This window comes from Podarcis cretensis (assembly GCF_951804945.1).
Source record: "Podarcis cretensis genome assembly, chromosome: 2".
Taxonomy (NCBI): domain Eukaryota; kingdom Metazoa; phylum Chordata; class Lepidosauria; order Squamata; family Lacertidae; genus Podarcis; species Podarcis cretensis.
The window spans coordinates 119,505,435-119,518,907 of NC_137171.1; the positions used below are offsets into that span (position 1 = coordinate 119,505,435).

General features: G+C 47.4%; 1 protein-coding gene across 1 annotated transcript; it reads left to right on the plus strand.

The window, feature by feature from the left end:
* Window positions 1–5,942: 5,942 nt before the first annotated feature.
* LOC307208793 (uncharacterized protein) lies at window positions 5,943–8,086 on the plus strand. Its single transcript, XM_079963761.1, has 2 exons — window positions 5,943–6,020; window positions 6,608–8,086. The coding sequence occupies exons 1-2, from the start codon at window positions 5,954–5,956 to the stop codon at window positions 7,783–7,785; spliced, it is 1,245 nt and encodes a 414-aa protein (XP_079819887.1). The 5' UTR covers window positions 5,943–5,953; the 3' UTR covers window positions 7,786–8,086.
* Window positions 8,087–13,473: the final 5,387 nt, after the last annotated feature.

Sequence of the window (13,473 nt, forward strand, 5' to 3'; positions counted from 1 at the left end):
AGGGTTCGAATCCCCACTCAGCCATGAAGTTCATTGGAGCTGTCACCATCTCTTAGCCTAACCAACCTCACAGAGTTGTTGTGAGGAAGGAAAACCACATACATCACCTTGAAATCCTTGGAAAAAAGGTGGTCTAAACATGCAAATACAGTGGTCTAAACATGCAAACCTCGGGTTAAGAACTTAATTCGTTCTGGAGTCCATTCTTAACCTGAAACTGTTCTTAACCTGAAGCACCACTTTAGCTAATGGGGCCTCCTGCTGCCACTGCGCCGCCGCAGCACGATTTCTGTTCTCATCCTGAAGCAAAGTTCTTAAGCCGAGGTACTATTTCTGGGTTAGCAGAGTCTGTAACCTGAAGCATATGTAACCTGAAGCGTATGTAACCTGAGGTACCACTGTACATCACCTTGAGATCCTTGGGAAAAAAGGTGGTCTAGACATGCAAATAGATTTCAAGATTTGATTTTATTGCATTAGCCATGTGGCCATAGCATAGACATGCAAATAAATAAGTATATACATAACTCAGAAATTATGCCCCACCCCAGCAGCTTCTATTTTAGTTGCCTGGTTTCAGCTATTTGTGTTTTTGTGTGACCTGTCCCATTTAACAACACCCAAGAGGAGTGAGGCCTTAATCAGGGATGTCAGGAAACCGAGAGCGGAAAAATCAGAGAGGGAGGGAGCCCCTTTAGTGCACCAGCTGTTCCTGAAATGAGCAAAAAATGTGAGGGAGGGAAACAGCTGCTGCAACTGCTACAGGCTTTTTTAAAAAATTATTAAATCTTTAGTGGTTTAAAATACAAACATATAAACATACAACGGAGGTAAGTATTTCAGAGTTAAATACAAAAAGAAAAGAAAGGAAAGGGAAAAAAGGAAAATTTTGAGACAAAGACAAAAAAAATGATAAAAAGGAAAAAAAAGACCAAAGACATTATATCTATCAAATAATTTTTATTTGCAGCTGCTACAGGCTTTAATTACAGCAACTGAAGCCTTGCTGAGAATCTCTGAGTTTGAAAGGTCTTACAGAGACCCGGGAAAGGAAGCACATGTTTTTCCTGCCTTTGAGAACCCATTCACCAAAGTCAAAGGCATTTCTTCTCTAAGGGTGCAATCCTAGACACACTTCTCTTGGAGCTGTGGTGGTTGGTTCATGAGGGCAAATGGGGTGCTGCCCCACCAACGCTGATCTGCCCTCTGCCTGCCCTCTGCCTGCCCGCATTCTTACTTTCAACCAGGCCACAGGAGGGCACTGGCTGGCAGCTTCTCTGTGTTGCCCTTGTAGAACTCAGCAGGGAAGAGGATAGGGACCAAAACTAGAATTAATTGCCTGTGCTCTGCCGCCACCTACTGTCGACCTCCCTTCCTCCCACCCTATCAGTCTCAATGGGCACCAGCCCCTGCTGCCAGGGAGTAAACCCTGTTGCTATCATACTCTGTCCCCATTGCTTATCGGCTGCTATCTGAAATATCAGGAAGAGAAAAAGGAAAAACTTCTCCCGGCTCTGCTTCTCCTGGGGACAATTTTACCTGGAAACAGCTGGGAACTGAACCTGAAACCTTTGGCAAAGTGTACTCTTTCCTGTTGAGCAGTGGGTTAATCAACACATTGTCTCTTGACATCTTTGTTCCCCACACCTGTTGAACACCCGCCTGCCTGGAGGGGCTCCTGTCTTTGTTTTTGTGTGTCTTGAACAGATGCCTACTACAGGCACAACTCCAACATGCAGAACTTTTTCTTCCTAGGATGATTATAAAGTTCAGCTGATGGAAGTCATAACCCAAAATATCTGGAGGGCACCAAACAGATAGCATAAAACAACACAAAGTAATCACAAAAAGGACCAAATCATCTAAAAATCAAAATGGAAATTATAAACAACGGGAGAGGCCCCTCAGCATCAATAAAGTCTGTAGGTTACCTTTTCTGTTGGAAAAGTAGCCCTCAGCATGGGGATCTGGTTGAGGAAATCTGATGTAAATAAATAATGTGCAAATAAATAAATCACATGGCAAGCTTTGGGGTGCCAAGACAGAGAACGAGACTCAAGTCCCAGATCTCTTCTTTCCCACACCTTTGTCTTCTTTTTCTTGTTTATATAATTTTTATTTGGTTTTACAAATGTAAAATTATAACAATCCAAATGTGTCCGACTCTTCGTGACCCCATGGACCAGAACACGCTAGGCACTCCTGTCTTCCACAACAATCCAAATTACATTATTATTAATAATAATTATTATTTATACCCCGTCCATCTGGCTGGATTTCCCCAGCCACTTTGGGCGGCTTCCAACAAAGTATTAAAAATACAACAAAACATCAAACATTAAAAATCTTCCCTAAACAGGGCTGCCTTCAGGTGTCTCCTAAAAGTCAGATAGAGATCCATTTTTAGAGATTTCTCCAAATCTCTGGACTTCCCACCTTCCCCTCCATGAGTCCTATTGTACACCCTCTCAACTGCAGATGATTTCATAATCCATATTTTGTTTCTCTCCATATTGTCCATAATATCCACTACATTGCAAGTGTTGTAGTCTTCCTTTTTTAAAAAAAAGCTTTGCAGGCAGTCAGGGGTTCAAGTTACAGGTAGCCGTAGTAGTCGAAACAAAATTTAAAAAAAATATTCCTTCCAGTAGCACCTTAGAGACCAACTAAGTTTTTTCTTGGTATGAGCTTTCGTGTGGAAACTTAGTTGGTCTCTAGCAGTGTTTCCCAACCTTGGGCCTCCAGCTGTTTTTGAACTACAATTCCCATCATCCCTGACCACTGGTCTTGTTAGCTAGGGATGATGGGAGTTGTAGTCCAAAAACAGCTGGAGGCCCAAGGTTGGGAAACACTGCAAGGTGCCACTGGAAGGGGTTAAAGTGACAGAGCTGGGAGGCCTAGAGAGGCTTGGAGGACAGCACGCCACACACAAATACACAGAGATTTCATAAATACGCATTTGAAGGAGGCTGCTGGCGGAGTGTAAATACCGGTGCCCTTTCCTGTTCTGCCCTTGGGCTGCTCCCCCTGGAAACTGGTTCTGACCCAGACGATTAGCTGCTTGCAGGACAGGCAGCCGAACTGAAGGGCAGGAGCAGATCTCAAAGGAGCGGTGAGTTAAATGCATGGAGAGGGGGTGTTGTTGTTCAGCTCTTGCAAGCAAAAAGTGGGCCCTAGGGCCCCCCCCATGGCCCTGCCCTTCTGCATGCAACCCCTCTTGCTCCCAGTTTGTTTAGAAACGGGGTGGAGGCCGATTCAGGCTGAACGCAAACTGCATCTGAAACCCTCCCCCCCCATAATTCTCAAAGAATTATGGGCACTGTAGTCTCTTAAAGGTTGCTGAGAAGTTGGAACTCTGCAGGGAGTAAACTCAATTTATTTGGTTTTTCAAATTAAAATTTTACAGAGATATATCAAACATAAATAATAATAAAACAAGATTCCTAGGAATCTCCTGAACTTCCATCCTCCCCTTTGTGGGTTCTATTGTTAATCATTTCCTCCCACATCTTTTATGGTACTCCAGAATCTCAACCTGTGGGTCCCCAGATGTTGTTGGACTACAACTCCCATCATCCCTGAGCTCTGGCCTTGCCTGCTAGGGATGATGGGAGTTGTAGTCCAACAACATCTGGAGACCCACAGGTTGAGAACTGCTGCTCCAGATCCTTTGCCTCTTCCCTTATGTCCAGAATTCAACCTTAAACTACAAGCAATATTCCAATCCTACTAACGATTTTAACTGTTTACAGTGATCTTTAAGATAAGTTATAAATTTTCCCCTTTCCTTATTAAAATTTTGGTCTTCCTGATTTCTGACTCTTCTGGTCATTTTTGCCATTTCTGCATAATCCATTAACTTCTCAGGTAGGGACTGTGGCGTTTCACCGTCTATTGATTCCTGTGCCACCACTTTATTTCTAGCTGCCACCACCCTGGCCCTACCTGGTACAATACTGAGTCCAGTCAGGGTTAAATTGGAACATAAACTTCTGTTTATTTCTTGCAGTTTAACAAGCGTGTGGTTTCATAAACGGTATCGGTCAATTACAATCATGGGGTGCCTATCCAGACCTATAACTTCTGCTACATGCGCTCACTCACTAAACCACCTCTCAGATATTTACTTGTCTTCCTAGCCCCTAACTGTTCCTGACTCAGCTTATTTCGCTACACTAACTCAAACTCTATCTCAATTCATTCCCACTCCAACCAACCACCCAACTCCCAACAAACTTCCCCCTTCACCCCTCCCAGAGCTGGTTTTATAGTCCCTCTGACTCCACCCCCCTGGGTCCTGATCGGGTAACCTGTTTAACTATTTCACCTCCAGCACTCTCATATGTTAACGTCACAGGGACTTTATCATCTTTCCATCTTTAGGGGCAGCACCCAAGTGATCTCGTGGGGGCGGAAGCCTGGGCAGTGTGTCTGGAGGTCCTGGGCTGGCCAGAAGACAAGACCCTCCTCTTGGTCTCACTGATGGGGTCCAAAGGAAAGCAGAGCAAGGCGTTTGACAGCAGTGCTAGCCCTGCTCAGAGTAGGGCCACTGAACTCAGTAGACACGAGTAGCTTCGGTTCACCAATCTCAATGGTTCTACTCTGAACATGGAATGTAAGAACCTGCTGGATCATGCCTATGGCACATCTAGTCCAGCATTCTGTACTTGCAGTGGCCAAACAGACGTTTGTTGGGAACCCGCAAGGTGGACCTGAGCACAAGAGGCCTCTCCCCTCTTAAGGTCTCCAACAACTGGCGTTCAGGATCATCTCTGCCTCCGAAGCAGAAGTCAAATAAGTTGGAGTTCTTGTTATTAAATATACCAAGAAAAAAGCACACCAAGAACTCTGGCCAATACAGTGGTACCTCAGGTTACAGACGCTTCAGGTTACAAACTCCGCTAACCCAAAAATAATACCTCGGGTTAAGAACTTTGCTTCAGGATGAGAACAGAAATCGTGCTCCAGCGGCGCGGCAGCAGCAGGAGGCCCCATTAGCTAAAGTGGTGCTTCAGGTTAAGAACAGTTTCAGGTTAAGTATGGACCTCTGGAACGAATTAAGTACTTAACCTGAGGTACCACTGTATAAGTTTCAAAAGTGGGAGTGGTCCCTACTCACAAATCAATAGTCAATTGTAACAAAAACTAATCCATTCAAAAGTATGTATTCTGACAAGGATTGCAAACTCAAACAGAGATTACAAACTCAAACTCATAAGGATATGTATAACACAATAATTCGTTACTGTATTAAATATAAGAGTTTATGAGTAGAGATAAGTTCATGTTAGTCCATAGTAAGATTTGACGTGAAGATCTTAGTTTCAATCCTTGAGCAGAAGTCAGAAGTCATTTATGGATCAGAAACCAGGACAGGGCCCCGTTTCAATGTATTCACCTTCATCAGTGGGAAGTATCAAACATTACATGATAATACATTTAAATTCTAAATTATCATAAATTATAAAACAGTATTATGTAACATTTGGTTCCTTACCTAATTTTTAAGGGGTCGTGTAAGTTTGAAGAATTCGTATAAATATATTCTGTTCTGAAGCAGAAGTCAGCATAGAAGCTTGCCTTTGTTAGAAGTAGTTAAATGGAGGCTGGATGGCTGCCTATCAGGGAGGTCGTTGCAGCGGTTTTCCTACATTAGCCGGGTGATGGCGGTTGTCTCCGTCTGTGGATGTTTTATCCTGGAATATTTCATCTGTCTTGCCTCTGATATATTCCCCCCCTCCCGTCAGTATTTTACCCCTGTAATCTACTCCCAAGAGTTTTGGCTGAAGATCAGCCAATAAAATAATATAGGTCTCTGTGAACATTCTGTGACATCATTGAAACCTAGCCAATGAGGAGGGGTGGACAGGGGAGGGAACAGCAAGGATGACCTTCAGGTTACCGTTTCAGGAGCTGCACTCGTCCTCGGATAAGCTGCCCACGCAAGGAAGTCATGCAAGAGGACCACGAGGAGACCACCGTTGTGGATCCCCAACAGCGTGTCTTTCACGCTGAAAGAGGTATGCAATAAAGCAAAATATGAATAAGTGCTGTGCTGCAGCAGGCCAAAGGCAGGGGTGGGGAGCGAGTTCTAACCAAAGGAAAAGGGATCCCTCCATAGAATCAGGAGACATAGTCCAGTCTTGTAATGGAAAGTCTGCATGGAGCTCTGAAGCCCCAGAAGGTCCCAGATTACAACCCCTGGCATCTCCAGGTAGGACTAGAAAAGAGTTCCCTGTCTGAAACTCTGGAGAGCTGATGCCACAGTCACTATACATACAATAATGAGGTTGAGGGACCACAATGTCCTGATTCAGTTTAGGGCCATTTCTTATATCCGTAAGAGCAGGAAGCAGATTTCAGCCAAAGTTTAGGAGCTGTTAAAACTGTGAGAAGTGGCTTTTAATGTGCGGCATTTTAATGTATTTTTAATCTTTGTTGGAAGCTGCCCAGAGTGGCTGGGGAAGCCCAGCCACATGGGTGGGGTACAAATAATAAATTATTATTATTATTATTACTACTACTACTATTGCTTTCGAAAACCAAGGTACCACTGTATCACAAGGACAAATTGAACACCATCACACTTCTCTCCTTCTTCCAGCAGGCAGTGACTCTCTCCGCAAGCGGAAGGCGCAGACATTTCCCACGGAGCGTCCCACAGGACTGGAGGAGCCCACATTTGTATGGGGTGAAGAGAGCCCTCCCCAGGGCCTTACGGAAGGAGCGGTTTTTCATTCTCACCAGGGACTGGAGACACAGCAGAGAAGCTGCCCTTCAGAGGGAGAAAGAAACTCTGTTCCTTTCTGGGGTGGCTACGAAGGACTTGGTGGGTCTACAGTACAACAGAGAACCCCCCCAGGGGAGGTCCAGGAGGGCAGCGAAGGCCACAGCTGGGGGCCAGACTTTGTGATCAGCAGGAGGAGCTGTAAGAAACGGGACAAGCCGTACAAGTGCTCCGAGTGCGGGAAGAGCTTCAGTGTGAGCTCCGACATTATCCGCCACCAGAGAATCCACACGGGGGAGAAGCCGTACAAATGCCTGACCTGCGGGAAAGGCTTCAACCAGAACTCCCACCTGACGGCGCACCAGAGAACCCACACCGGGGAGAAGCCCTACAAGTGCTGGGAGTGCGGGAAAAGCTTCAGCCTGAGCTCGGACTTCACCAGGCACCAGAGGATCCACACGGGGACCAAGCCGTACAGATGCTCCGAGTGCGGGAAGGGCTTCATCCAGAAGTCGCACTACGTCACGCACACGAGGAGCCACACGGGCGAGAACCCGTTCCAGTGCCCCGAGTGCGGGAAAGGCTTCACGTCCAGCACGCTGCTCATCAGACATCAGAGAATCCACACGGGCGAGAAGCCGTTCAAGTGCTCGCACTGCGAGAAGAGGTTCTGCGCCAGCTCCAACCTCGTGACCCACATGCGGACCCACACCGGGGAGAAGCCGTTCCCGTGCCACGAGTGCGGGAAGAGCTTCAGCCAGAAATCCACGCTGATCGCTCACGAGAGGACGCACACGGGCGAGAAGCCCTACAAGTGTTGGTGCGGGAAAATGTTCAGCAAGAGCTCGGACCTCCTGGCGCATGAGAGGACCCACACCGGCGAGAAGCCTTATGCCTGCCCAAGCTGCGGGAAGCACTTCCGAATGAGCTCGCACCTCGTAAGGCACCAGCGCGTCCACACCGGGGAGAAGCCGTACCAATGCTCCGAGTGCGGGAGGAACTTCAGCGCCAGCTCGCACCTTATCAGACATCAGAAAATCCACCTGAAAGCCAACTGACAAACAATGGAAGACCGAGGAAATCCCGACTAAAGAATTATGGCAAGAGAAACGGATGGACTATGCAGAACCAGCAAAATTGACATATAAACTATGGGACAAGGTTAACTGTGACTTTAAAGAGGAATGGGAACCTTTTACAAAGTACCTAAAGATGCAACAAAATGAATTGGACTCCTTGGCAGGCTTTGAATAAACACTCACAAATTTTTTATTGATAGTCATTAGTTAGATAAATTAAGGACTTATGCAATTCTATAACATGCAGAGAATGGCATTTGTGGAGAAACCAGAGATTGGAACTGAGGGAAGTTGGAGGGACGGGCGGGTTGTTTATGGGAGGGAGGGAAATGAGGGGGGAAATTAAGGATGATATGTTTTAAGATAATATGTTTTGTTGAATTACCTAATAAAAAATTTAAACAAAAAAACAACAACAATGGAACGCAGGAGTGTGGCGGGGACAAAATCCCACCGCTGACACAAGACAAGGTGCAATTTCTCAGATGCTCCTTGAAACTAACAGGACTTTCTTCTAACTCGTTTTAGGTCTGGGCTGGTGTCAATAAGATGAGGCGGTTACATCAAGCCCGGGAAGAGTGTCAGTCAGGAATCTGTCCTGATTATGCACAAGGGAGAGGCAAAATGATGTCGTGCTCCAGCCCCCAACCCATAAACACTATTCTGTAACTGGTTGGCCACTTCCAGAAAAGGTAGCAGAGCCATTGTCAGACAGCTCTGCTCAGCACTTGCTTTCTTTGAAGGCTTCCTAGAGCGTTTTTCTTTAAGGAGGCGGCACCTTGCTCAAGATGACATCATCACAGAGTAGCCACTCTAGGAAGCCTGCATGGAACACCCTGTGCTCTTCAGTGGGACAGTAGAGAGACTCTGCAGCTTCTTACAGCTTTACTCCGCAGGTAGTGAAGAAGAATTAAAACCATGCTAAGCTAAGATAGTGGACGTGGGTGGCGCTGTGGGTTAAACCACAGAGCCTAGGACTTGCCGATCAGAAGTCTGGCGGTTCGAATCCCTGCAAAGGGGTGAGCGCCTGTTGTTCGGTCCCAGCTCCTGCCAACCTAGCAGCTTGAAAGCAGGAAGTGCAAGTAGATAAATAGGTACCACTCCGGCAGGAAGGTAAATGGCGTTTCCGTGCACTGCCCTGGTTCCCAGAAGCGGCTTAGTCATGCTGGCCACATGACCCAGAAGCTGTACGCTGGCTCCCTCGGCCAGTAAAGCGAGATGAGCGCCGCAACCCCAGAGTCGGCCACGACTGGACCTAATGGTCAGGGGTCCCTTTACCTTTACCTTAAGCTTTTTATTTTTTAAAGGCAAAATTACACCCCCCCCCCCGATTGGCACTCAAAATCAGTCCCCTTGCCTCAAGGAAGGGCCGTAGCTCAGTGACAGAGCATCTGCTTTGAGTGCAGAAGGCGGGAAAGATTCTCTCCCCCAAACCCTGGAGAGTCGCTGCCAGTCTGTGTTGACAACACTGAGATGGACTCTCCTTCCTTGGAGGTTTTTTAAGCAGAGGTCAGATGGAGCGTCGCAACACCAGTCACCTTTGACTAGACTTAACCTTTTTTTCCCCCAGTTAAGATTTCTGCATTGCAGGGGGTTGGACTAGATGACCCTCGGGGTCCCCTTCCAACGGTTCTGTGTTTCTAATGGTCTCGACTCAGTATGTTCCTCACGGCAAGGCCACCTCTATCCTTAAGCCTCTTGGAGAAAGTAGGACTTTTTGATCGTGTTCACATTTCAAGCATCTATTTTCTTTCTTGGGGCAAAGGCAAATGGAGGGGAGGGGGGAAATTGACCCTGCCGAAAGCAGGATTGAACCCCCCTGCCCCATCAAGGGGGACTGGATGTTGCTGGGTAGGCTGCACTCACCAGTTCCCTGCAGGGAACCCCAAGAATTAACCTATCACCTGGAACCATGATTGTATCAAATGATTGACAAGTGGGTGGTCTTACCTACCTGTCAAACGGGGGGGGGGTGTTAGGAGAAAGATCAGGCCTGCAGTCCCTCACTTCCTACTTCCTACTAAACCCAGTTGGTTTAGTTGCCCCCCGCCCCAGGTAAGGTCTGCAGTGGACGAGGTATCTCATCAATGCAATATTTTAAATAACTGAATAGTGCATAGGGTGTTTTGCCTAGGGTCAAGCTTGAAGTCCACCCTGAAGCAGTCAGAGATGGGCCTCAAGTGTGTGTGGTCAGAGGACGGGTGTCCTTTGGGGGCATATCCTCTGACCTCCGTTTTCTCTCCCCACTCCCCGCCAGTATGAAATCAAGCAAGATTATTTGTGGGTACATTATCTGTTCTTCTTTTTGGGGAACTTACCGTTACAAAATTCTTTTTTCTCCCCTCACTAAAAACACAAATATACACATGCAAATATTTGTTTTCCCCTCTGCATCCCACGTTAACAAGACTGAATAACCAAGTTATATATTATTAAGTCCCTGCTTAGCGCTCTGTAACTTTCCATTTGCCTGTCAGTATTGACAACAGGGATGCGGGTGGCGCTGTGGTTTAAACCACAGAGCCTAGGACTTGCCAATCAGAAGGTCGGCGGTTCGAATCCCCGCGACGGGGTGAGCTCCCGTTGCTCGGTCCCAGCTCCTGCCAACCTAGCAGTTCAAAAGCACCTCAAAGTGCAAGTAGATAAATAGGTACCGCTCTGGCAGGAAGGTAAACGGTGTTTCCGTGCGCTGCTCTGGTTCGCCAGAAGCGGCTTAGTCATGCTGGCCACATGACCCGGAAGCTGTACGCTGGCTCCCTCGGCCAATAAAGCGAGATGAGCGCCGCAACCCCAGAGTTGGTCACGACTGGACCTAATGGTCAGGGGTCCCTTTACCTTTACTATTGACAATGGTGCTATTAAAGAATTGAAGGCAATCTAGTTTGAAGCACAGCCAATTCCTTTGTGGGTTAACGGGCAGCTGTTGTAAGATGTGGGTTGTAGGAAAAAGGATGGAGAAGGCATCTGTCTGTATGTATGTCTATCTGTCTATCTAAATATCTATCTATCTATCTATCTATCTATCTATCTATCTATCTATCTATATCTATCATCTCTTTACTTTTGGCCTGGTGTTTCAGTTAAATGCTGACCCCCGCCTTGGTTTTATGGGTCGTCGCCTGGTCACCTTGAGCAACTTGGAATTTCACCCAGGTGAGCGAGGAGACTGTCAAAAGAGGACGCCGTGCTTGGTCCTCCTCCAGTAGCACAACAGGCGAATGACTCTTGCTTCCAGCTTTGTAGACAGTTGGACTAGATGTCCCTTCCAACTGCAGCTCTGTGAATCTGGGACTATACTGCAGTCTGTTGGCAAAGGGACCCTATGCCTTTGCCGCTGGAAGAACACAAGTACTGACTGCCTGTTCATTCCTGGGCCCAATTCAAGATGCTCACTTTAAAGCCCTAAATGCCGTAGGCCCCCAATATCTGAGAGTGCCTCCTTCCCGAAACCCTCTCGGGTTTTAAGATCAGCAGAGAGGACCTTGAGGTAGTTTTGCCTCTGTCAGAAGTTTGGGGATGCTGGCGGCCCAGCAGAGGGCATTCTTTGTGGCAGCCCCCAAGTTGTGGAATTCCCTCCCAACAGAAGTGCCCCGGTACCTTCATTGCAGCTTTTGGCGAATGAATACACTCTTTTTTCCCCTGGACTGTGACACCAGAAGGGTGTGTGGGCTGGCTAATATATGCTCCAAAACCAGTTTGAAGTCCATATTGTGATACAGTGGTACCTCGGGTTACAGACGCTTCAGGTTACAGACTCCGCTAACCCCGAAATAGTACCTCGGGTTAAGAACTTTACTTCAGGATGAGAACAGAAATTGCGCAGCCACAGCGTGGCAGCAGGAGGCCCCATTAGCTAAAGTGGTACCTCTGGTTAAGAACAGTTTCAGGTTAAGAACAGAGCTCCAGAATGAATTAAGTTCTTAACCCGAGGTACCACTGTATCAGTTTCATAGATTTTGACTTGGCAATATATTGTGAATCATGATATGTGTGAGGGCTGAGCGATATAACCTCCAAAACCAGTTTGGAGCCCATATCGTGATATTGGTTTCATAGTTTTTTACCTGGCAATATATTGCAAACCATGGCGTGCTCTGCAAAAAGGTGGGAAAACCGTGAAGCCAGCCACTGCATTCCCATAGCTCCATCCTTATTTCAAGACATTGTGATATATCGGAATATCGTGATGTTTAGCTAGTGATATATCACAAAATTGAAAGCCAGATATAGTCCAGCTCTACTATTTGCTGCTACGTAGTTCCAGACATTGTGATAGATCGGTATGTCGCGGTGCTGAAAAGCAGATATCGACCCAAACAAGAGTGTGAGGGCCCACCCTATTTCCAGGGCCCACCCTATTCCTGCAGTGGTGATGTGCTTTAACTATCTTTAATACAGAATTTAAAATTGCAATCTCCCCTGGAACCTGCTGGCGAAGAAGAGTGGGGAAAAAATGTCACACCAGATGGATGCCCCAGCAGGAAACCCCCCCCCCCAGCTCAACCTGAGTGCAACTTTCCCCATTCTGACAGGGGCAAGGGGATATTGCAGAGCTGGGGAAAATGGCAGAAAGGGCAGCCGGAATGATTCAGGGAGGTCCTAGAGGCCTCCTACTTCCTTCCCAAAACCTAGTTAGTGCTTCCCCAGCTTTGGGAAGGAAGTGGGAGGCTTCTGGGACCCTGGCCCTCCAAATAACCAGCTTTGGGAAGGCAGCATGAGGGCTGGTGTGGGTGTGCAGTCCCTGTTGTGTTCAGTGGGGCTTCCAGCCAACTGGGTTTAGCAGGAGTTGGGGACCGGAGGCAGTCAATGGGCCAGATCCTTCTCTCTTTCCCCACAAGCCATGTAGACAGGTGGACAGGCTAATCCTCTCATAGCACTTGACCCATTTTTGCACAGCACAGTGTACCAAAGCCTCAACTCTCTGCCCTCTGTGGGAATATGGTCATTTGTCCATAAGAGCATGGGCAAAAGTTCATTATTGCAAGGATGATTTCATAGCAGAAAGCATTGCTTGGAGCATGATCAACGCGTGGAGAGCTCATGCCATCCAATGATTGGTCCACGTAGCATAGCATGATCAACTGCGTGGTCTGGTGTGAGAACATGAGACTAATGTATTGTATTGTCTTTTATCTGCTGACTGAGGCAAAGCTCTCTCCTTGAATTTGTATCTTTTCGTGGACACACAATAAAGGCTGTGCTCCAGCAGCTTCTAGAGAGAGCTGCGGCCAGACTTCTTCAACCCATCTTGGCGTGAGACTGATTATTTACGGATGGCGAGCGGGTTCTCGTCAGCCCTCTTGTTGCTTTATGCAAGGGCCACGACTCAACCTTCCCCACACTTGGCGTCACGCATGACATACGGGGAGCAAGCGAGCATGGCTTGGCCAGACAGGGAGGCCTGGTGGCCACAGTGGCCCGGAGTGCCTTCCATCAGCTTCGGCTGGTGGCCCAGCTACGCCCCTATCTGGACAAGGAACCTACCCAGACCCTGAGATCAGCTTCTGAGGCCCTCCTTCGTCTCTCACCTCCTCAAGAGGTTTGGAGGGTGGCAATACGAGAACGGGGCCTTCTCTGCAGTGGCTCCCCATCTGTGGAATGATCTCCCCAGGAAAGTTTGCCTGGCACCTTCATTGTACACCTTTAGGTGCCAGGCAAAAAAGTTCC

What these genes read in the sequence shown, in the direction of transcription:
- LOC307208793 (XM_079963761.1), top strand. Translation starts at nt 5,954, where the DNA reads ATGCAAGAGGACCACGAGGAGACCACCGTTGTGGATCCCCAACAGCGT. An exon ending in TGTCTTTCACGCTGAAAGAG is followed by an intron (nt 6,021 to 6,607) that starts GTATGCAATAAA and finishes TTCTTCCAGCAG; the next exon opens with GCAGTGACTCTCTCCGCAAG.